Raw genomic sequence first — 24,398 nt, 5'->3', positions numbered from 1 at the left:
GACAGTCAGACTTCTGAGTCCAAGAGAAGTAGGAGACCGTGAACTTCAAATATTGGAGGGAAAAGATAGCTAGCCTCACCCCCAATCCCAGCAGCCAGGGCTACAATGAAAGGAGGCAACAGCTCGAAATATCTGCATTTATTACATACAAGGGTGCAGACCCGAGACTCCAAAACACATTAAGAGGTCCCGACCTACGACGTGGTAAGACATGAACAGAGGGGTGGGGAACACCGAGGTATGTGTCTAGGTCACAGGAGCCCCCTCAGGGTCCCCTCCACCTTTGGTCCAGACGACACCTTGGCCCAGGTGTCCCCGCTGCCAGGACATACCTAGGCCTGGGGTCCAGCAGCCGGGTAGTCTGTGAGGCTGGTGATGGGGAAGCAGGGACTCTGAGTCCCTCTCCTCTCTGGGGAAGTCTCCCTCTAGGACCCAACGGTTTCAGCCTCACAGCAACCATTACACACATTTTGAAACAGAAAACAAGGTAAAATATTTAGCTAAAAGTAAAATAAAAACACTGCAGGGAGGACACCTGAGTGGATAAGTGGTCAGAGGCTGCCCTGTCCACCTGTGAAAGGGGCCAGGGCCAACCAGGGCAACCAGAACCATGGGTAAGTGTGGGCCTCCAGGTGGTCCCAGGAAGGGTGCAAGAAGGATCCAGGAAGATAGTTTTCAGGAAGGGTGGGGCTCCACCTGAGGCGTTCAGATAATCAGGCGGCCACCCACCCTCCACGGGGCACAGCCCAGGCTGTAGGAGCCACGGGAAAGGTCGAGACCCACCTGCAGCCAGGTCCTCGGCCTCACCCACTAGCCCGCACCGTGGCTCTGGTGCTTCAAAGACAAACCTGGGGACAAGCCACGGCTAGTCATGCCACAGAAACCGGAGGACGGGGGCATCCTGCCCGCACAAAAGCTGTGCTGTCCCAGCACGACAAGCATCCCTGCTCCGGCCCCAGGTCTCGCTGGGATGGCTGGAAAAGAACCGTTCTTTGGGGTTCCGGGCAGCATAATCTCAAGTGAGGAGGGGAGCACAGCATGGTCCCGGCAACTCTGACATGGACTGCTTCCCGCACCCCTCGTCACCATCACCAGAAGCCTCAGGTACAAATGGGACACACACACCACGCCCGGGGAGAAGAGGCCCGCACCCGCACACCCATTCACACACACAGGACAGATGAGCTGGTAGCCAGAGATGCCAGGGCGTGCTCAGGGGACTGCCTTCGGGGGCTCCATGTAGGCTGGATTATAAGGAGGCTGGCTGGCAGGGTAGGGCAGGGCTGCACCTCCTGAAAACGGAGAGGACACCAGTTAGCTGTGGTCATGGCTGCAGGCGGTCAGGCACGGCGGGAGTCGGCAGGCATACTCACCAGCCATCGTCTCGTGGTAGGCGGGGGGGCCCATGGGCTGGGTTGGGTAGGGTGCTGTTGGCATCCCCGGCTGGGGGACCACAGAGTGGTAGCCCTGGTATGTTGGTCCAGGGTAGCTGGGCGGTTGCAAGTAAGGGGCGTGCATCACCGTGGTGGCCGTGGTGGTGGTCACAACCGCTGCAAAGAAAGCCCCAGTCAGGACCGCCAGGCTGGCCACTGCTCCCTCCGGCTCAGGCCAGTCAGGGCCCTGGTAAACCCATCACCACCACCCGGGGTCTGTACCTGACCCCAAGGGGTCACCGTGGGGCAGAGGGGAGATGCTTACGACTTGGTCGGCGGCACATCTTGTACAAACAGCAGCAGGAGCAGGTGCAGCAGACGATGACGGTGACCACGGCGATCACAAAGAGGGTCACCCCAATGGCGATCACTGTGCCAAACCTGACAGAAAGCCAGTCAATGCTCCAGTGGCTGAGACTCCACACTTCCGCTACCGGAGGCATGGGTTCGATCCCTAGTCAGGGAACGAAGATCCCACATGCCGCACATGGCCAAAAAAAGAGAACTTAAATAAAGCCAGTCAAGATCCAGGGCCTCTCGCCCCTACCCAGGACCAGCAGCCCACACCACACCCACTCCCAGACAGCACCCCTCTAGCCGGAGGAGACTGGGCAACACAGATAAAGCCACTTCTGGGGTGTGGAGCTTGAACCTGTTTCACCCTCAAGTGTTTCCTCAAGTATATGGGGTTGACCGTGGCTGCCCCTGGGATGCCCCTCAGGAGCTTGGGAAAGGGCTCTTCAGGTGTCTTCCCCCATACACACGTCTTGTCCGCCGCCACCAAGCCAGCAGCACATGCACACCCAGTACCCACCACCAGCCAGGCCTTATGTGGCTTGAATGCAAAACGCAGACGTGGATGAGACAGACCAACTCATGGCCTCTGGGAGCCCACAGACCATTACAGGAGGCAAGGGTTGAAGGGAAAATGACTCAGGAAGCACAGGTAATGAATCACAGGGAGAAGTTTCCAGGAGCAGGGAGGCCAGTATGGCCAGGACGGTGGGGAGTGGTATGGCTGCAGGCCCCCGAAGTGACGGTGAGCCTGCAGGATGCCAATCACCGTGCCAGATGTCCTCATACACCCTCGCTCCAACCAGAGGGGCAGGCAGGTGGGTCAACCAAGAGCCAGGCGAGAGGAGGCCTCCCTGCCTACGTAAGGCCCAGGCCTGAGTGGAGAGTCTGCCACCTGAGAAGGCTGGCCCTGGGCGGGAAGTTCACCGAAGCCGACTCTCAAGAGCAGTCACAGCCCCCTGGTGTCCTCCCTTGTTCCCAGAGGCCAAGCAGTATTCCTTCCAGTAAAAGGGAGCTGCACCAACCAGTTGTTCCATTAAAACATGGAAGGGGCTTGGTGAGCTGTGAGCTGTAGGCTCCCCTGAGGCCTGGGGGAAAGGCTGAGGGGAAGGTCCCCCCACTTCCCCGCCCTGCGTGGAGGGCCTTCCATCTCATAGGCCAGCTGACGTCACAGCTTTGGGATGGACTAAGGACAGACCCTCCACACCCCAGACTCAAAATACCCAACTGCATTCATAAAACAGGAGCCACTGACCACCGTGAGACCCAGACCAAGGCCCCAAGACAGGAACCGTGGGAGTCAGGAGGTGCCGCCTGCCTAAGCAGAAGGGCCTGTAACTGCCCTTCACCGCAAGCTCCTCCCAGGCCCTCTGCTGACCAAGGATGCAGACGCAGACGCAGACACACACGCAGAAGCGCAATCAATGGCACATGACTGCAGAGCCACCACCACCAATCTCTAATCTCTCTCTCTCCCACTCTCTGCCTCTCTTTAGTCTGTCTCTGATGCACAGTACAGCACCCAAGCTCACCCCATGTTAGTCTCCGCCTTCAATCAGGGGCCTCCAGCACCCCGGGGGCTTCCCCATTCCATCCTGAGGCCCCTCAGTTTCAATCTCCTCCCCTTTCCAGGAAAAGTAAAGCGAATCTCCTCGGCACTCCCTGGCCCTGACGTCAGAGGCAGGAAGGACAGACGCGGAGCCTCTTAAAGACACAGTGCGGTGGATGCCCCAGCTGCTCTCCAAACTGGGGCCAGGACTGGGGAGGGAAGAGCTCGGCTGTCTCCCGGAGCAGCCTCCCCACCCCACTGTCCACGGGGTCCCCAACCACACTCCTGCTCCGCTTGGCTCAGCCCACCAGCCCCGTTCCAGCCGTCCACTCAGTGGGTACCTTCAGCCATCAGCCCATCAGCAGACCCAGAGCCTGCTGGCCAGTCCCCTCAGCTCCTCTTCTCCCACCAGTGCGTGCTCCAGGCCTCAAATCTGCCAGAACCTGAACCTACCTACCCAGGTCCCCTTGGCCAGCCTGTCATGTCTGATCTTGTCATTCCTGCTCAAGAGACTAACATGGCTCCTGGAGCTCCTGGGATCATGCAGCAATTTGCTTTATAATTTCTTTGTAAACTCTGTGTAATGTGTGTGTATGTATACATACATATACATATATATATAATGGACTTCCCTGGTGAATCAGATGGTAAAGAATCTGCCTGCAATGCAGGAGACCTGGGTTCGATCCCTGGGTCAGGAAGATCCCCCGGAGGCGGGTATGGCAACCCACTCCAGTATTTTTGCCTGGCGAACCCCATGGACAGAGGAGCCTGGTGGGCTACAGTCCACGGGGTCACAAAGAGTCAGACACGACTGAGCGACTAACCCTAATAACTAATATATAAAATAGTGTGATAAGAGAGGAAAAAAAATCTAGCATTTGTCTCATCAGAGAGTAACACAATAAAGCAAATGTGGATCTTTAAAAGTCTAAATAAAGGGCTTTCCTGGTGGCTCAGTGGTAAAGAATCTGCCTGCCGATGCAGGAGACACAGGTTGGATCCCTGATCCAGGAAGACCCCACATGCCGTGGAGCAACGAAGCCCATGCACCACAACTATTGAGCCTGTGCCCTAGAGCCCAGGAGCCACTACTGAAGCCCATGTGCCCCAGAGCCCGTGCTCCACAACAAGAGAAGCCACTGCGATGAGAAGCCTGTGCACCGCAACTAGAGAAAAGCCTGAGCAGCAACGAAGACCAGGCACAGCCAGAAATAAATAAATAAAAAAAATTAATTTTTTAAAAATCTAAATAAAATGCAACTCCCTGTGTGGCCCGGGGGACTCCCACCCTCCCTCCTGTATGCTCCAGCCACATCACTCTCCTTTTAGCTTTTTCTTTTTGGCTGTGCCACATAGCAGGTGGGATCTTAGTTCCCTGATGAGGGATTGAACCTGTGCCCCCTGCACTGGACGCGCAGTCTTTACCACTAGGCTGCCAGGAAGTCCTCCTGTTAGCTTTTGGAAGCACTGTGGGCTCTGTCCTCCCTCAGGGCCTTCATACAGGCAGTTCCTCCTACAAAACCACCCCGTCTGCTCTTCTCTTCCTCCCACCCCTATACAATTCATTCTTGGCCACTTTTCACATCTCAGATCAAAACATCACTGCCTCCAGGACACCGCCCCTGACCATGCAGAAAAGGTCAGACTCCTTGATAAATGCTCTTCTAGAATCAATTGCCTGTCTACTTCAGTTTATCAACACACACTTCTTTGTGTGAGCACTGGATTACCGTGCAACTTGTCCCCAGCCTATGGATTCATGGAGGCACAGACTGCACCAGCCCTGGACCATCACTGTGTCTCCAGTGCCTGGCCGAGACAGCAGGTGCTCAGAAAGTATCTGACAAGTGAGTCAACTCACTCAGGGATCCCGTGGGCAGCACCGAGTAGGACAGCAGGCCGGATGCCGGGAGGAACAGCAATATATGAGGGGCGGCTGCACAGTGGGGCAGGGATCTGTGGCCCCAACAGGCCACCATTCAAACAGAATCACACCTCCAAAAGGCTGGGGCTACCCCCCAGGTCAAGGAGTCCAAAGGTCAAGTTCAGAAGGCAAGAGTCGGCCTAGGCAGGAGGGACAGAAGGTCAGAGAAGCAACAGCCCAGGCAAGGAGCTTGCAGCAGGGCTGAACAGGACGGTCCCTAGGAGGCCAAAGACCCCCATCGTCCCGGCAGCGAAAGGGCCGTCTCTGGAGCGGGACGCCAGCATTCCCACCGCCACACTGGCCAGGCAGCACGTGGCCGTGACCCGGTGGGTGGAAGAACTGCAGGGACGGTGCGCTGAGGGCCAAGAACTAACACAGGCTGGCCATGCCCACGCCTCAGCGACCAGACCTCCCTGCCTTCCCACTGCATTGTCACGGCAGAGCCAGCATGGAGGGTCAGCAGTGAACCAGGCCTGGGGCCGCAGCCAAAGTTTCCACCGCTCCGGTGCTTCAAAACACACCATTCCTGCCGGATGATGCTGTGAGTGAAAGGAGCTGGGAAGTGACAATGACATCGGGACCCAAAAGGACCGTGGCGGGGAACCAAGAAAGCTCAAGGGTCGGGGGGACCATATGGACCAGCCACCGAGCATCAGCAGGGCAGGATGGGAGTCACCTGCTAAAGTGGCAGGAAGACCCGCTGATAACGTCCGCTCTGTGGGGAACACCAAGAGCCTAGGTTCTGAAGGCAGATGGAGTCCCAAACGCTCTGCTGTGCTCTGACCTGCTGCCTTGTTCTTGGGGAACCCAGGAAGTCACCCAGAGGAAGAGCCGGGGTGGGGACAGTCCAAGAATGAAGAAGGAGGGGGCAGAGGTGGGGAGAGGGTGGAGTTGGCCCAGAACCCCTCAGCACATCGGATCCTTCCACTATGGAGCATTCGCGGAAGCTTCCAAACAGGGCTGGACCCCAGCAAGGAACCATCGCGCCAGTGGATGATCAACGGTGTCCCCAGCCGAGGAGGCAGCACACCAATGCTCACCCGAGAGGGTGGCCCCCTGGGGCCCTGATGGGTGGTCAAGGGGACACCCAAAGGAGACGTGACTCCATCCCTCCATCTCCCAGTACCCGCTCCTAGAGCCTCAACCCTATAAGGCAGGCGCTGGACGCCACGCTGGGGCTCCGCTCAGAAGCAGAGGAGAGACAGGGCAGGATGGAAGAAGGCCCACAGAGGGGAGAAGGGTCCACACTCCCAGCGGACGGGCAAGATGGCCCAGTGGGGAGGCTGCAGGGCTCCGGCACCTCGAGGAGGGCAGGGAGGGTGCCCCCAAGCTGCCCCCAGGAACCTACATCTCCTCTGCTCCCGGGGAGACCTTGACTTGCAATGTGGAATCCACGTTTCTCACACAGAGCCCAGTGCTCACTCACCAACCAGGCCACCTTAGTCTCTACTGCCCTTCTCTGAACCCGCTCTCTCAGCGCCTCCTATAGCCATTCCTCAAATGTCACTGACCCTCAACACACTCGATCCCACCCAAACCCGAGCCCTTCATGCGAACCCCATTCGTGCTCTGTGCTGGATCCCCGAGCAGGGCAGAGAGCAGGGCCCATCCTGGTCCCTCCCCCAGCTGCTCCCCCCAGCAGGCAGCCTCACCCCACCCCGCCAGCCCAGCCTCCCTCTGGCCAGACCAGGAAACCACGGCTGCCTCCCACACTGCCTGCCACACCCGCCCCACCTGTTCCTGCTGTCCTCCAGGAAGTGATGGTCTTCATCGTGAAACGCCATTCAGACCCCAGCACTGCCCGGAGCCCTCCCTGGTGCCCCCCCAGGAAGAGGCCCACACTGGCTGGATGTCAGACCGAGACGTGACGTGGCGCACTACCCGTTATCGCAGCATCTTTACCAAACTTTATCACCCCATTGCTATGCACCCTGCACCATCACTGCCCCTCACCATCACCACTGCCACCATGACGCCAACACCTCCCTGCCACTGTCCCCCATCACCACCATCATGTCCAACTATCATACATCTGCCTGTCACCCCACTACACGCCACCATAGCGCCCATTACCGTCAACCTCTCCACCATCAACACGAACACGCACGCCTGCCCCAGTACCACATGGCCACCATCGTTCATCATCACTCTATCCCCACCACCACGGTACCATTACCACACACTCAGCCTTGTAGTCCCCAACACCTCTTCCCTGCCGCCACCACCTGATCACTATCACCTTTTGCCACTATCATCCCCATCACAGTCACCCCCTTCCCATCACTTACACCTACAGCCCAAACTATCACCAAGGTCAATGTGAACCTCCACCCTCAGCATTTCAATTGTCAACCAGTCACCCCAATCCCCAGCACAATGATGAAGACAACTTCCCGACACAAGGATCAAAGGTCCTGGAGCTCAGACATGGCGACAGCTTCTCCGGGGCCATAACCCAACGACTCTGTGCCACCCCAGTCCCCGCAGCCCTCTTGAGCCCCCCACCCCATCACCTCTGCCAGGAAGATGTACCGAGCCTGCAGGTTACGTACTTGGGCATGGGGTCGTTGTTGAAGCTGGAGTCGAACTCATTGGTGAGGACACTGCAAAGAGGAAATCTCACAATTAACCACCTGCACCCCACCCAACACATCAGGAACAAACACAACCTTAGCACACACACAGAACATGCACGAAAGCCAACCCCATAATGGGCCAGAAAGGTGGGGCCCTGGTGGCCTCCAGGGGACAGATACCACACATACCAGGATTTCAGGCTACAAAGCCACACATCCCTCTAAAGCACACATGGGACATTCTCTAGGAGAGACCACCCAAGTGGCTCAGACAGTAAAAACATCCGTCCTGCAATCCAGGAGACCCAGGTTCAATCCCCGGGTTGGGAAGAACCCCTGGAGAAGGAAATGCCAACCCACTCTAGTATTCTTGCCTGGAGAATCCCCATGGACAGAGGAGCCTGGTGGGCTACCGCCCATGGGATCCCAAAGAGTTGGACATCACTGAGTGACTAAATACTAACACATTAAAGGCCACAAAACCAGTCTCAAGAGATCTGAAAAGATAGCTATCATACAAATTATTTTCTCCAACTACAATGGGATGAAGTTATAAATCAGTAACAAAAGACCCACGTCATAAAGTTAAAAACAAAATGCTAAAAATAAAACAAAAACTCTCATACCTTGAGAAACCAACACATTACAACAGAAGAGCTGTAGCTTAAATAAGAAATCATAGACGATATTGAGAAATCTGTAAAACCAAATGAAAATAAAAACACCACTGATCAAAATTGGTGAAACACAGATAAAGAATTCTTAGAAGGAAGTGTATAGCTTTGATAGTGATATAGTAGGAAACTAAAGAAGACAGGGAAAACGTAACAGAACAAACTCCCAAAATAAGGAAGGAATTAATAAAGATAAGTGCGAAATCAAACAGAATAGTAGCCACAGAAAATAACAGAGAAGATGAACAGAACCAAAGCTGGTGGACCTCTGGCAAGACTAAGAAAAGGAGAAAAGATGCAAGAAGACAAAAGTACAGAATGAAAAGAGGTAAATAACAAAAAGGACAACAGAGCTTTTAAAAAGTAGTAACTGGAAATTTCCTGGTTACGACTTGGCATTTCCACTGCTGTGGCCCAGGGTTCAATCCTTACTAGAGGAACTAAGATCCATCCCCCCCAAAAAATAATAGTAACTTTGTTTTTTGTTGTTTTTTTTTTCTCACTCCTGACACAAGTCTTTTTATTTTTTTTTAATTTTTTTTATTTATTATTATTTTTTTTTTATTAGTTGGAGGCTAATTACTTCACAACATTTCAATAATAGTAACTTTGAACTGAACAAACCATCTGCAAAAAAAGCATTTGGGAAACAAGTGGAGGCAAATGAAGACTAGTATTAAAAGCTATTAATGAACTGCTGGTAATTGTGCCAAGTGTATTCTAGATATACGATCATATTTCTTTTTAAAGGACTCATTTGGGACTTCCCTGGTGGCCCAGTGGTTAAGAATCTGCCTGGCAATGCACAGGACATGGGTTTGATCCCTGGGCGGGGAACTAGGATCCCATATGCCGTGGTGGGCAACTAAGCCTGAGTACACACGACAACTACAGAGCCCACACACCACAACAAAAGATCATGCATGATGGCACTAAAACCCAACACTATCAAATAAATAATTATTTTAAAAAAACAATAGTAATAAAGGATTCACTTGTACTGATAAAAAAAAAACTAACATTTAATGAGACGTTTTCATGTCTGGGATTAGTTTTAAAAGCACCCAGGAAATAAAAGTAGTAGGAGGTATGTGGAACATTAGCAGCAGAGTATTGCTAACCATGTGGGCAAGCAATGGATATATGGGGTTATTATTCTCTCTGCTTTTGTATGTTTTTGAAAATTCTCAAAAAAAAAAGTCAAGAAACAAACAGAAAAATTCAAGAGAATTAGGAACAACTATATACTACTAAATTTAAAGGACAAGTAAAGCTAAGGAAAAATATTTTCAAAAAAATCAGTGTGCAGGCTTTGGCCAGCAATAACAGAGTAAGGCACACCAAGGTGGGGTGGGGGGAGGGGCAGAGTGGGAAGAGACTCCATGGAGGTGGGCCTGGCATCTAAAGCCCCCTTTCTCCTAGGGGCACCAGCCTATTTCAGAAGGGCAATTCTCTAGGCAAGAAGACTGGAGTGGGTTGCCATTTCCTACTCTTGGGGATCCTCCTGGGATTGCATTCTCATGTCCTGCAGGGGCAGGCAGATTCTCTTTTTTCTTTTTTTTTGTCTTTTAAAAAAACTATTTTATTGAGGTCTAACATACTTACAGTTTAAATTTGTTTAATTACTAATTCAAATTTTATTTTAGATGCCTTTAAGATAATTTTATATTTTAGATCGTAAGTCAAGATTTTTCTCTGTTCCATATAAATTCTGTATCTGGCCCAAAGTTTCACATTTTTACTCATTCTATTCTGCCTTTCTTTTGTTTGGTTTTTTTTTTCAGTTTATTTATTTTAATTGGAGGCTAATCACTTTATAACATTGTGGTGGTTTTGGCCATACATTGACATGAATCAGTGGCTGGCAGATTCTTAACCACTGAGGTCCTGAACACCAAGGAGAAACTCAGCAAGGAGCTCAGCTTCTACTCATCTCAGTCTCTGCAACCTGGCCAAGATGACCTTAGAGTGCTCGTGTCCCTGGCAAAAGCAGTTATCAGTCCTTGCTGGAGGAAGTCCTGAGCTCCAAATGACTATAATTCATTCTCCAAATACAGTGTCTGGCACACAACTGGTGATTTCCAGGAACACTAGAATACTAGACAACATGAAACAACAGAAACAACTGACAGCAAAAATACCCACAGGGGTTCCGAATATGGACGCTGTCAGACTCTGACCTTTGTTCAAGATCAAAGGAAACAAAAATGCAGCAGTTTAGGAGAACTGGAAACAAAAATGAAATAAAAACTCCAGAACTAAAAAATCATGCAAAAATCAGTAATTTATTAGACAGCTCAAAATATAATTAATCAACTAGAAGACAGGCCCAAACAAATATATATATACACTAAATCCTAGAGACACAAAAAGATGGTAAATGTACATAGAGAAGACAGTAGGTGAAATACGGAAAACAGCGGTAGAAAACGTCTTACATATGTGTAACTAAAGTCCCAGAGGGAGAAATGTGAAAATGGAGTAGAAGCAATCTTTAAAAAGAGGGATGCATGCTATTAAAATTATTTTTCTCCTAGCAAAAATGATACAACAAAAAAAGACAAAAAAAAAAAAAAAAGACAATGGCTGCATATTTTCCAAAACTGGGGGAAAACAAACACAAAACCAAGCCAGATTTCAGAAATATCTTAAGCCCCAAGCAGCAAAAATTCAAAGAAAAACACACCTAGGTATAGCACAGTAAAACGTGAAAACCAAACATGAAGAGAAAAACTTAAAAATTAGAGAAAAGACATGCCACTGGCAAAGGAGCAATAATAAACCACTATCTGATTTCTCAACAGAAACAACAGACGTTAGAAGACAATGGAATGAAAGTTTCAAAATGCTGAACTTTGCTGAAAGTTTATACCTTCCAACCTAGTAATCCATACCAGGAAAAATATCCTTTAAGAAGGAATGTAAAACAAAGACATTTTCAAACAAACAAAAGCCAAGAAAATTTGACACCAGTCTACCTGTATGAAAGGTAGAAGGAATATGTCTCAGATGAAACTTAAACATGAAGGAAGAGAAAATAAATATACTGATAAAGGCAAAAAAGACAATTAAAATACTGTCTTTGGGAGATGCAAATCAAAACCACAATGACATATTGCCTCATACCAGTCCAGACAGCTATCATCAAAAAGAACACAAATAAAAAAAAAAAAAAAAAAAAAGAACACAAATAAAAAATGTTGGCAAGGATACGGAGAAAAGGGAACTCTTTGGCCCTATTGCTGGGAATGTGAATTGGTGTAACCACTGTGGTAAACAGTATGGAGGTTTCTCACAAAATTAAAAATAGGGAATTCCCTGGCAGTCTAGACGTTACGACTTGAGGCTCTCACTGCTAAGGACTGGGGTTCTACCCCTGGTTGGGGAACTAAGATCTTGCATGCTAGTCGGCATAGACAAAACAAACAAACAAAAACCCTGAAAACAGAACTAACATATGACTCAGCAATTCTACTCCTGGGTATACATTAAAAAAAAAAAAAAAAAAAAGGAGAAGGCAATGGCAACCCACTCCAGTACTCTTGCCTGGAGAATCCCATGGACGGAGGAGCCTGGTAGGCTACAGTCCATGGAGTCGCTAAGAGTCGGACATGACTGAGCGACTTCACTTTCACTTTCATGCATTGGAGAAGGAAATGGCAACCCATTCCAGTATTCTTGCCTGGAGAATCCCAGTGATGGGGGAGCCTGGTGGGCTGCCATCTATGGGGTCGTACAGAGTTGGACATGACTGACATGCCTTAGCAGCATCAATGACAAATTTACTGAGAATTCCCTGGTAGTCCAGTGGTTCGGACTCTGCATTTCTACTGCAGGGGACCTGGATTGGAACCCTGGTGAGGGAACTATGATCTGCATGGCGTGGCCAAAAATAAGTAATAAGAACTTTGTCCATTAAAAAAAAAACAACCCAAAACACTAATTTAAAAAGATACATGCACCCCAATATTCATAGCAGCATTATTTACAATTGCTAAGGTATAGAAGCAACCAGTCTCCATCCACAGATGAATGGATGAAGATGTGGTGTATATACATGTGTGCGCGTATGGGTATACATACACACACACATACATGTAGACAATGGAATACTACTCAGCCATAACAGAATGAAATTTTGCCATTTACAGTACCATGGATGGACTTGGACAGCATTATGCTAAGTGAAATAAGTCAAAGAAAGTCAAATACTATAGGATATCACTTACATGCAGAATCTAAAAAAATACAACAAACTAGTGGATACAGCAAAAGAGCATCAGACTCACAGATACAAAGAACAAAGTAGGAATTACCAGCGGGGAGAGGGATGAGGGGCACCTTAGGGGTGAAAGTGTGGGAGTACAAACTACTGCATGTAAGATAGGCTCAAGGTTGTATTGCACAACATGGGGAATATAACCAATATTTTGTAATAACTATTAATGGAAAGTAACCTTTAAAAATTGTATAAAAAAATTTTTTTTTTGTAAAAAAAAAATTTTTTTTAGATAACCATGAAAAAAAATCTACATTTCTCCAAAGAAGACATACAGATAGCCAAAAAGCACATGAGAAGATGCTCAACATCAAAGAGAAATGCAAATCAAAACTACAAGGCATCACCTCACACCAGTCAGAATGGGCATCATCAAAAGGTCTAGGGACTTCCCTGGTGTTCTAGTAGTTGACTGCAGGCTTCCACGGGAGATGTCATAGGTTCTATCTCTGGGTAGGGAAGTTCCACATGCTGTGTAGTATGGCCAAAAACAACATGGAATTAATAATTTGGGGGACTCTCTTGACGGTCTAGGGGTGAGGGCTCTGCATTTCCACTGCAGGGGCACAGGTTCAATCTCTGGTCAGGAAACTAAGATCTCACATGCCCCATGGCCAAAAAAATAGTCTACCAACAATAAATGCTGGAGACGGTGTGACGAAAAGGGAACCCTCCTACACTGTTGATGGGAATGTAAACTGGGACAACCACTATGGAGAACAGTACGGAGGTTCCCTAAAAAACTAAAAACAGAACTACTATATGATCCAGCAATCCCACTCGTGGGTATATATCTGGAAAAACCCATAATTCGAAAAAATACATGGACCCCAATGCTCACTGCAGTACTATTTATTAATACCAAGACATGGAAACAACCTAAATGAACTTTTATACAAAACAAACAGACTCACAGATTTCAAAAACAAACTTATGGTACCAAAGGGGAAATCAGGGTGGGAAGAACAAATTAGGAGCTCGAGATTAACATATACACATTACTACATATAAAACAGATAACCAGGACTTCCCTGGTGGTCCAGTGGTTAAGAATCTGCCTGCCAATGCAGGGGACTCCGGTTCAATCCCTGGTCCGGGAAGATCCCACATACCATGGAGCAACAAAACTGGTGCGCTATCAATACTGAGCCAGCACTCCAGAGCCTGTGAGCCATGACTAGAGAAAGCCCGTGCACAGCAATGAAGGCCAAGCGTAGCAAAAAAAAAAAAAAAACAAAAAAACGATAACCAACAAGGACCGACTGTTTAGTACATGCAACTCTACTCAATATTCTGTAATAACCCATATGGGTAAAGAATCTGGAAAAGAATGTACATATGTATATGTATAACTGAATCACTTTGCTGAATACCTGAAACTAACACAACATTGTAAATCTATTATAATAAAATTTTAAAAAGAAAGGGAATAAAATACTGTCTTTGAGGTTTATAGTATTCCAAGAGATAAAGGGAGTATCACACATAATAAAATGAACAATTCATCAGAAAGTGAAAACAATCTTAGATAAGTATGCACCTAATAACAAAGTCTTAGACCTTGAAGCAAATACTCATAGAACTAAAAGAATAAACACATCTGTAGTCTCTTGGTAATCAACAAAACAAGAATAACAAAACGTGATAAGGATAAAAAAGATCTAAACACTATTATCAACAACTTGACCTAACTGACACTTATAAAGAGTACAGTTAACAACTGCAGAATATATCTGAAACACTCAGGATATGAAGCCATAAAATGAGTCTCAGTAAATTTCAAAAGGCTGAAATCTTTTTAAAAAGTTTTCATTTATATGGCCACGTCAGGTCCTAGTTGTAGCACACAGGCTTAGTCGCCCCGCAACGTGGGGGATCTTAGTTTCCCAACCAGGGATCAAGGCTGCACCCCCAGTATTGGAAGGCAGATTCTTAACCACTGGACCACCAGGGAAGTCCCAAAAAACCAAAATCTTAAAAGAAAACAACACAATGAAATATGAGTGCCCAGTCATCAAAACTACAGAAATTGAACCTTTCTAGGAATCAGCAATAATCTGTATCTTATTGCCTGGTGCCCTGGTGGCTCAGTGGTAAAGAATCCGCCTGCCAATGCAGGAGATGCAGGTTTGATCCCTGGGTTGGGAAGATCTCCTGGAAAAGGAAATGGTAACCTATTCCAATATTCTTGCCTGGGGAATCCCACGGACATGGGCTACTGTCCATGGGGTCGCAAAGAGTCAGACATGACTTAGCAACTAAACAGTATCTTAACTAAAGTGTCAAATATAAGAAGTATACATTTACTAAAACTTAATTCAAATAAAGCATTTATGTACTTATACCTCAATTTTTAAAGAAACATTTACAGTACTAAGTTTGGAGAGGGTGTGGAGCAAATCTGACCACTCTCATCTGGCTGGTAGGAGTGTAAATGGTAACAAGTGCTGGATGTATCTGTCAAAACTGAACACATGTACCCAGTGCCTCAGGATTTCTCCTCCTAGATATTTCCCCAGAAGAAAGATATTCCTTTTAAAAGGCACCAGAGATGTATAAAAGAAGGTTCTTAGCATCACTATCAAAACAGCAGAAACCAGGAATTCCCTGACATGCCAGTGGTTAGGACTCCATGCTTTCAACTGCCAAGGACTTGGGTTCAATCGCTGGTTGGGAACTATGATCTCACAAGTCACACTGAGCTGCCAAACCAAAAAAGAAAAAATGAATAAACAAAAAAAAAAACCTAAATACATGGACAGATATGCTATGCTGATGGACTGGAAAACTCAATCAAGTAAAAAGTCAATTCACAAAAACAGTCTATAAATCAATGCAATCTAAGCTGGTTTTCTTGAGAAGCTGATTCTAAAATTTACATGGAAATACAAAAGACTAAAAATAACTAAGACAATATTGAAGAATATCAAAGCGTAATATAAAGACACAGTAATTAGAAGTCTGCTTTAGCCCAAGGACAGTCAACATAATGTAATAGAGAGCCTAGAGACATCTACACATGTGGATACTCAATCTGTAGCAAACCTGTCATTGTAGAGTGACAGAACTATCATTTTCTGAGACACTATAGTATATATGTTGCTCGGACAATCAGAGAAAGTATCTTTATAAAATTCACTGAAAAATTCTTCTTCACTGAAAATTTCATGATGTGTCAGTTTTGAAAATTTCACAGTAATAACTTTGTGTTTATAATATACACAGGTTGGAACAAAAACAAAGTGAAATGTGAATGGTAACAACAGTCCTAAGTCATATAATAAACCCTTGATCAATTTTAAGCTCCAACAACTTCACATAGTGATTGTATCATTTTCTAAAAACACATTGATACGTCTCTAGTCAATAATGTATTAGAAAATGAAACGATCTCTACTTACTTATACAACTACTACTATGCATACTTAAAGCATACAAGGGCTTCTGTGGTGGCTCAGTGGCAAAGAATTTACCTGCCAAATCGAAAGTCCACACAGCAAGGAAGACCCAGCACAGCGAAAAAAATTAATGAAAAAATAAAAATTATTTTAAAAATAACAGAAATGCATATATGTGCACCAAAAGATATGTACAAAGATACTCACAGCTGCATTATTTGCAACACCCCTCCCCAAAAAAGAAACAATCCAGATGTCCACCAACATTACAATGGATCAACTGTGACATAAAAACTTCACATATACCAATGGAAATGAACAAACAACACAGTATGGAGGAAACTCACATGGTGAAAGAAACCAGATAAGAAATAGATGTATGATGTCACGTGTATGTCTGTGTGTGTTGAGTAACAGAGCAGTTAAATGGTTACGCTTGGGGATAACAGAGGGCATACTGATTAGGAAGTAATCTGAGGGGGTTTCCAAGATGCCATGATGTGTTAATTCTTGCCCCAGACAGGTGGTGGTTTCATGGAGTTGAATGTGTTTAAATTTCAATAATTTGTGCTCGCTTTGGCAGCACATATACTAAAATTGGAACGATACAGAGAAGATTAGCATGGAAGAATGAAACTAGAACACTTTCTAACACCATACAAAAAAATAAACTCAAAATGGATTAAAGATCTAAATGTAAGACCAGAAACTATAAAACTCCTAGAGGAGAACATAGGCAAAACACTCTCCGACATAAATCACAGCAGGATCCTCTATGACCCACCTCCCAGAATGTTGGAAATAAAAGCAAAAAAAACAAATGGGACCTAATGAAACTTAAAAGCTTTTGCACAACAAAGGAAACTACAATCAAGGTGAAAAGACAGCCCTCAGACTGGGAGAAAATAATAGCAAATGAAGCAACAGACAAAGGATTAATCTCAAAAATATACAAGCAACTCCTGCAGCTCAATTCCAGAAAAATAAATGACCCAATCAAAAAATGGGCCAAAGAACTAAACAGACATATCTCCAAAAAAGACATACAGATGGCTAACAAACACATGAGAAGATGCTCAACATCACTCATTATCAGAGAAATGCAAATCAAAACCACAATGAGGTACCATTACATGCCAGTCAGGATGGCTGCTATCCAAAAGTCTACAAGCAATAAATGCTGGAGAGGGTGTGGAGAAAAGGGAACCCTCTTACACTGTTGGTGGGAATGCAAACTAGTACAGCCACTATGGAGAACAGTGTGGAGATTCCTTAAAAAACTGGAAATAGAACTGCCATATGACCCAGCAATCCCACTTCTGGGCATACACACTGAGGAAACCAGATCTGAAAGAGACACGTGCACCCCAATGTTCATCGCAGCACTGTTTATAATAGCCAGGAGATGGAAGCAACCTAGATGCCCATCAGCAGATGAATGGATAAGGAAGCCGTGGTACATATACACCATGGAATATTACTCAGCCATTAAAAAGAATTCATTTGAATCCGTTCTAATGAGGTGGATGAAACTGGAGCCCATTATACAGAGTGAAGTAAGCCAGAAAGATAAAGACCAATACAGTATACTAACACATATATATGGAATTTAGAAAGATGATAATGATAACCCTATATGCAAAACAGAAAAAGAGACACAGAAGTACAGAACAGACTTTTGGACTCTGTGGGAGAAGGCGAGGGTGGGATGTTTCGAGAGAACAGCATCAAAACATGTATATTATCTAGGGTGAAACAGATCACCAGCCCAGGTTGGATGCATGAGACAAGTGCTCGGGCCTGGTACAATGGGAAGACCCAGAGGGATCGGGTAGAGAGGGAGGTGGGAGTGGGGATCGGGATGGGGAATACATGTAAATCCATGACTGATTCATGTCAATGTATGACAAAACCCACTTCAATACTGTAAAGTAATTAGCCTCCAACTAATAAAAAAAAAATGGAAAAAAAAATTTCAATAATTCACTGAGCTGTATGCTTTCTATTTGTGTACGTTTATGAATGTATGATATATACTGCCTCCAACCCCAATTAAAAAACTAAACTATAGGGACTTCCCTGGTGGTCCAGTAGCTAAGACTCCACGCTCCTAACGCAGGAAGCCTGCGTGTGATCCCTGGTCAGGGAACCAGATCCCACATGCCGCAACTAAGAGTTTGCAAGTCGCATAAAAAGATCCCTTGTGGTGCAACTAAGATCCAGCCAACGAAGACCTGATGCAGACAAATAAATAAAATAAAAATAAACATTTAAAAAAAACCTAAAAAAAAAAAACTAAGCTGTAGAACTTAGAGATGCATATTTGGGTATTATAACTCTAAAGAAAAGCAAGGCTATATAACAGTTAGAATCAACACAATCTTAGAGGGATGAGAGGCAGTGATTGAGAGTGAGCTCAGGGGGGCTTCTGCTGTCTTAACCTGAATAGTGGTTATGCAGATATTTGCTTTATGATAAATCATTGAGCTGTATGTTTATTTTAATGCACTTTTCTACATGTGAATTTTATGTTACAACACAACAGAATAAAAAAAACCTCAAGGAATGAGTTTAATAGCAGATTAAACATATATGAAGAATTAAATTAACTAAAAGGTTAGAAGATATAATCTGGAATGCAGCACAGAAACAAAAATATGGAAGAGACAGACTAGGTGATGTGAACACTGGAGTAGAAGATGCAGCATGTCTAAATGGAGTTCCAGAAGGAAAGGAGAAGAAGGAAGGCTAATATTGAAGAGTAGCAGAGAATTTTCTAGAACTAATGAAAGACACTAAACCACAGATTTAAAAAGCTCACCAAATCCACAATAGCATAAATAAAAAGAAATCTAGGGACTTCCCTAGCAGTCCAGTGGTTAAGACTTCACCTACCAACGCAGAGGGAGCAGGTTAGATCCCTGGTTGGGAAGGCAAGATATCATAATGGAAGCCAGAGAAAATAACCATCAACTTAAATCCAGCTCCGAGAAAATACTTCTTAAGAATGAGATGAATGTAATTTACCATATTAACAGAATAAAAATAGAAAACTCATCTAATTATCTCTAAAGATGCAGGAAAATATTTAATGAAATTCAAACTCACTTTATGATTAAAACTCCAAGGAAACTAGGAACAGAAAGGAACCTCCTCAACCTGACAAAGGGCAGGTATGGAAAGACTACAGCTAACATACCTAATAATGAATGCTTTCTCCCTAAAATTGAGAACAAGACAAGGATGTCTGTTATTACTTTTTGTTGTTGTTCTCACTTTTTTCATCATTGTACTGGAGATTCTGACCAGTGTGATAAGGCAAGAAAAAAACAATGAAAGCATACAAATTGAAAAAGAAGTAAACAGTAGAAGAAAAAAGGGAATTTAAAAAAAAAAAAAAAAGGCAATACCGTAAGTGAGAAAGAAGGAAATTTAGAACAGAGGAGACAAATATAAAGCACAAAATAAGATAGCAAATATTGAATACAATCCCAGAAATCCAATGATTACCTTAAACTTTAATGGAATAAATCTTCCTGTTTTTTAAAGCTATCAGAATAGATTTTGCAGTCCTCTTCCCTGGTGGTGCAGTGGATAAGAATTCACCTGCCAATGCAGGGGACACAGGTTCGATCCCTGGTCTGGGAAGATTCCCCATGCCTCAGAGCAACTAAGCCTGTGTACCACAACTATTGGGTCTTTGCTCTAGAGCCCAGGAATCCCAACTACTGAAGCCCCCATGCCCTAGAGCCCATGCTCTGCAACAAGAGAAGCCACCAGACTGGGAAGCCTTCACACTGCAACTAGAGAGTAGCCCCCACTCACCGCAGCTAAAAAAAAAGGCCCATGCACAGCAACGAAAGCCCAGCACAGCCAAAAATAAAAAAATAAAAATTTGGAATAAAAAGTAAGGGGGTTCATTTTGCCCACAGAATATAAACTTTGCAACACACACAAACGAAAGAACACAACAGACTGACTGGTTGCCTACGGAATAAGAAGGGAGTGCAATGGTCATGGATGATTAAAATAAGATGTGCAAGATGGTGGGGGTTTGGACCTGCCCAAACCAATGATGATCATTTGCCATGAGATGAGGAGTGTGACCACCTCAACTCTCTGGGGCCAAATACAAGAAACACACAGAATGGCAAAGGAAGACACACATGGGACCCCTTGGTTCCAGCCTACAAAACAGTTTAAACCCCAGATGCTTAAACCCATGGGCCACGGCAAGTGGACCCAGGTATGGCCCACAGTGGGATACACACCCGTGCACAGTGCCCTCCAGGGTCCACAAGGGGAGACCTGCACAGATCACATACAACCCCCGCCAGGTGCATGCACACACTGCGCGGTACACTCGCGCCAAGGGGCCCACCCTGAGGACATGTTGGTACACACCCAGGGGTAAGCCACAGGGCTGGCTGAGGCCACCGCCCCCTGAGAAACCGGCTCAGCACTCGAGGCTGGGGGAGAGGCGCAAGGGATCACAGGAACAGAAGGTCCAGGGGAGTCCAGCGAGTGCTCCACCATCATCCCGAGAGCACTGAAAGGCTGGAGGGGCAGGCTCAGGCCGCCCACCTCGTGACCTCAGGTGCACTCACCTGGCCTCCGGAGAACGGCAATCTTCCCCCATCCACACAACCTGCTTCAGCACGTCCGAGCAACAGTACTGGTCGTAACAGCTGCCGCAGCAGAAAACAGGACAGACCCAAGGGTCGACCTTGCGCCCACGAGAAGTCATACACAGCTGACTATGGGCTGGAATACATAAAAACACTGTTCGCCCGTGGCCACGGGGCCAGCCTTCAGCCCTGTCCCAGCCCACACCGCCCCTTCCCCAGCAAGGCCAGCAGGCCTGGGCAGCCGGGCCGCCTCCACAGCATCCTCTGGCCAATGCCCCAACCAGCCTCGCCCTCTCCTGTGGACCACAGCAGAGGTGTCCACCTGGGCCCTCTCCCTCTCCCATTAGTGCACTGGCCCTCCAGATGGGATGGTGAACTTTCTACATTCGGGTCCGACTCGGCCACTCCTCAGCCTCAAGCCTGGGAATCAAGCCCAGGCTCCACAAAGCAGCATCCAGACTGCAAAGGACCTTGAAGGTCACCCCATCCTCCCCCTTCAAATCAACTTACCCTTCGAGGTCTTCCTCCAGGTCCCCTTCTACGGGAGCCACCCAAGCCCAGAAGTCACACCCCCACACAGCAGTCCCTCCCATGTACTTGGGGACCAGGCACTAGACTGACCCATTTTCTTCTTCCTCTTCTTTTTGGCCGTGCCACATGGCATGTGGGATCTTACTTCCCCGACCAGGGTTCGAACCCATGCCCCCTGCCCTGGAAGCACAGAGCGGGCTGAGTTGTTCTTAATCCTCACGTCCTGTCCCCACCGCTCAGCCGTGGCAGCCTCGGCCCCGGCTAGACACTCCGACTGCAGGGGCCAGCCCTCACAGACCATCGCCTCACAGCAGGCTGTCTCCCAACCAGTTCACCATCGGCCACAGTCACTCCCACCACAGAAGTGTCCGGGTCGTGTCCCAGTACTGCTGCTGGGCCTGCAGCAGGCAGCTAGGAAACATCCGTGCCCCCAGCAGCCAGAGCTCTGAGGCAAAGGCACCATGTGGAGCCCCAGAACCATCACACGGCTCTTAGCCAGAGGTGGGATATAAGTACACCTGGCTGACAGGTGTGGAAACAGACCACAAAGTTTGCAGACTTCCAGGAAGCTGCTACAGCCAAATGTTCCCACGTACCCTTAGGCTACTTCAGCACAGATCTGGTGTCCACTAGCAGGAGAGAACGGTCCTGGATGCTTCCCTGACAGACCCTAAATGGAACACCCAGCCCAGCAAGGCCCAGACAACTATGGTAGACTGGGGATGGTCCTGATGATAAGCCCTAAGGTAGAAAGCAATGGAACTCTAAGAACCCTGTCTGACCACACCCCCAGGGCAGCGGGCAGCATCTGGAGACCCAGCCTGGTTGGTGTATTTGTCACTCCCAAACATTCCTCCTTGGGCTAAGGATGATTTTCCACAGTTTATTTTTAAGAAATTGTAGACAAAGGAGAAGCTCTGAAAACTGAGTAGGAGTTACGCTTTTGTAATAGATATTTGCAAGTATAAAGGAAATCTCCATTTGTAAGGGAGATTACCCTGTGGCTCAGTGGTAAAGAATCCACCTGCAATTGCAGGGAAGCTCCTCTGGAGAAGGAAATGGCAACCCACTCCAGTATTCTTGCCTGGGAAATCCCATGGACAGAGGGGCCTGGCGGGCCACAGTCCATGGGAGTCACAAAGAAACTAAGCAATAACTCACTGCCATACTAGGAAGAGGGTACTGACCCTATCAAGGCTGCAGGCATAGATTTAAATCTGTGTAACAATTTTACCCTTCTTTACCGGGTTTTTCCTCATGACTCCCAATATCCACTTTGGCCTTTAGTTCAAGACAGCATTCAAGGTGAGGGCTTCTACCATTTGGGCAAGTTACTGTTTCCTTGGGTCTCCCATGCATACCGGAGGTACACTGGTAGTGTCAGTCACTCAGTTATGTCTGACTCTTTGTGACCCCATGGACTGTAGCCCGCCAGGCTCCTTCCTCCGTCCATTGGATTCTCCAGGCAACAATACGGAGTGGATCACCATTCCCTTCTCCAGAGGATCTTCCCAACCAGGAATCGAACCTGGGTCTCCTGCATTGCAGGCAGACTCTACCGTTTGAGCGACAGGGAAGACCTATTCCACCATTTGAGTGAGTTACTCAGTTTCCTTGGGAATCAAACCTGGGTCTCCTGCATTGCAGGCAGACTCTTTACCATTTGAGCGACAGGGAAGACCTATTCCACCATTTGAGCGAGTTACTCAGTCTCCTTGGGTCTCTCATGCATACCAGAGGTATACATGTAGTTCAACTTTTGTTTTTCTCCTGTTCATCTGTCTTAACATCAATGTAATTATTAAACCAGCCAAAGAACCTACAGGGCAAGAAGAGGAATTCTTTCCATTCCAACAGTATCAAGCACCCTGGGGCCACTGGTGGAGCAAGGTCCAAAGACAGAGGCATTGACTGACCTCCTTGAGAAGGCACAACTAGATAGTAGGTGGTGCTCTGGGCAAAGCTGCAGGGCAGAGGGTGGGACCACCAACAGGCCCAACCTAGCCAGCCTTCCACCTGGCAGCAGGTATGGCCAGCACAGCCCAACCTACTGGGTAGCTCAGGAGACCTACCTCCTTTTATAGACTTTACGGCCACAGCCCAGCCCAAGCTTCTAAGCTGGGCCTGAAGACACAGACAGGTTGAGTGTTTGAGCCAAAAGTCCATGACACAAATGTTCTTCTGATCCCCAGACACTCTGAACCAGAGTCTCCAGTCCTCACTGGAACTTCTCACCCCAAGCCCTCCAGATTCATCCCAGTCCCCAGGAAATAAAGTCCTTCCCTTGGAGAACAACACCCACCCCAGAAGGATCTTAAGCCTCCTAGGAAGACGGGTGGGGCAGAAGGAGGGCACTCTTCTATTTCCCTACCCTTAAAAGTCCCCCAGCTGGGCCTCCACCGGCCAGGATTCATCAGTCTACAATCAACCTACAAGAGCTAAGTGTCTCATCCAACCTTGGGGGCCAGCCTGAGCGGTCTCCAGGACCGCCAGGCCAATGGAGGCAGAAGGTGGAGGCTCCCAACGAATAAACCGAGGCCAAGGAAGGCCTCAGATGCAGGGGCCAAGCCTCCCTGCGGCCACCAACCCTCCCTAAGGCCAAGCAGGAAATCCCACCCCAGCCTCTGAGAACGCAAGCCCTTGGGACCCTAGAGGACAGACCTCCCCCCCAGCCACCACCACCACCACCACGCCAGGGCAGAACAATGACGGCAGATGCCCAGATGTCTAGGCAATGTCAGTGCAGACGGGAGGGAGGCTGGGGTGGGGAGAGACCAGTCGTGGGGTCCGCACACTGCCTCGGGGTTATGAGGCTCCGTTGGGGTCACTGGGGGGACGGCGCCGCCTGGGCTTGCAACCAGGGACGGCGCGGACATGGCCGCCTCCCCTGCCTGCCCGGGACGAACTCCCCGCCACCCGCCAACACTCACCTCCCTCAGGCGCCGGGAGCAACAATAGCAAGAGCAGCAGGATGCGGGGCGCGGGGGCCGGCGCGGCCATGGCTGGGAGCGCAGGGGGCGGACGGACGGGCCAACAGACGTCCCGGTGTAGCCGCAAATCTCAGCGACCCGCGCGGCCGCAGGCTTCCTCGCCCCGCCCCGGCCGTTCC

At 47.7% G+C, this 24,398-nt stretch overlaps 1 protein-coding gene and 1 non-coding gene across 3 annotated transcripts; one reads left to right on the top strand and one right to left on the bottom strand.

Moving 5' to 3' along the window:
* Positions 1–123: 123 nt before the first annotated feature.
* Positions 124–24,398, bottom strand: SHISA5 (shisa family member 5). Of its 2 annotated transcripts, XM_043885860.1 has the most exons (6): positions 24,220–24,398; positions 20,738–20,894; positions 7,756–7,806; positions 1,699–1,814; positions 1,374–1,550; positions 124–1,292 (listed from the first exon to the last, which is right to left on the bottom strand). In XM_043885860.1, exons 1-6 carry the CDS (start codon positions 24,287–24,289, stop codon positions 1,213–1,215), a joined length of 651 nt encoding a protein of 216 aa, XP_043741795.1. In that variant the 5' UTR covers positions 24,290–24,398; the 3' UTR covers positions 124–1,212. The 2 variants fall into 2 exon arrangements, with proteins under 2 accessions (XP_043741795.1, XP_043741796.1); XM_043885861.1 differs by lacking the exon at positions 7,756–7,806.
* Positions 16,698–16,798, top strand: LOC122683363. Its single transcript, XR_006337712.1, has one exon. It is a non-coding gene; the product is annotated as a U6 spliceosomal RNA (small nuclear RNA).

The sequence above is a fragment of the Cervus elaphus genome, chromosome 24, assembly GCF_910594005.1.
Source record: "Cervus elaphus chromosome 24, mCerEla1.1, whole genome shotgun sequence".
Taxonomy (NCBI): domain Eukaryota; kingdom Metazoa; phylum Chordata; class Mammalia; order Artiodactyla; family Cervidae; genus Cervus; species Cervus elaphus.
This window is presented reverse-complemented; position numbering and strand designations above follow the sequence as displayed.

Coding starts and splice junctions, on each gene's coding strand:
- SHISA5 (XM_043885860.1), bottom strand. CDS start 24,289: ATGGCCGCGCCGGCCCCCGCGCCCCGCATCCTGCTGCTCTTGCTATTG. Junction 20,895..24,219: donor GCTCCCGGCGCCTGAGGGAG/GTGAGTGTTGGC, acceptor TATGTATTCCAG/CCCATAGTCAGCTGTGTATG. Junction 7,807..20,737: donor TGCCGTTCTCCGGAGGCCAG/GTGAGTGCACCT, acceptor TCCTCTTTGCAG/TGTCCTCACCAATGAGTTCG.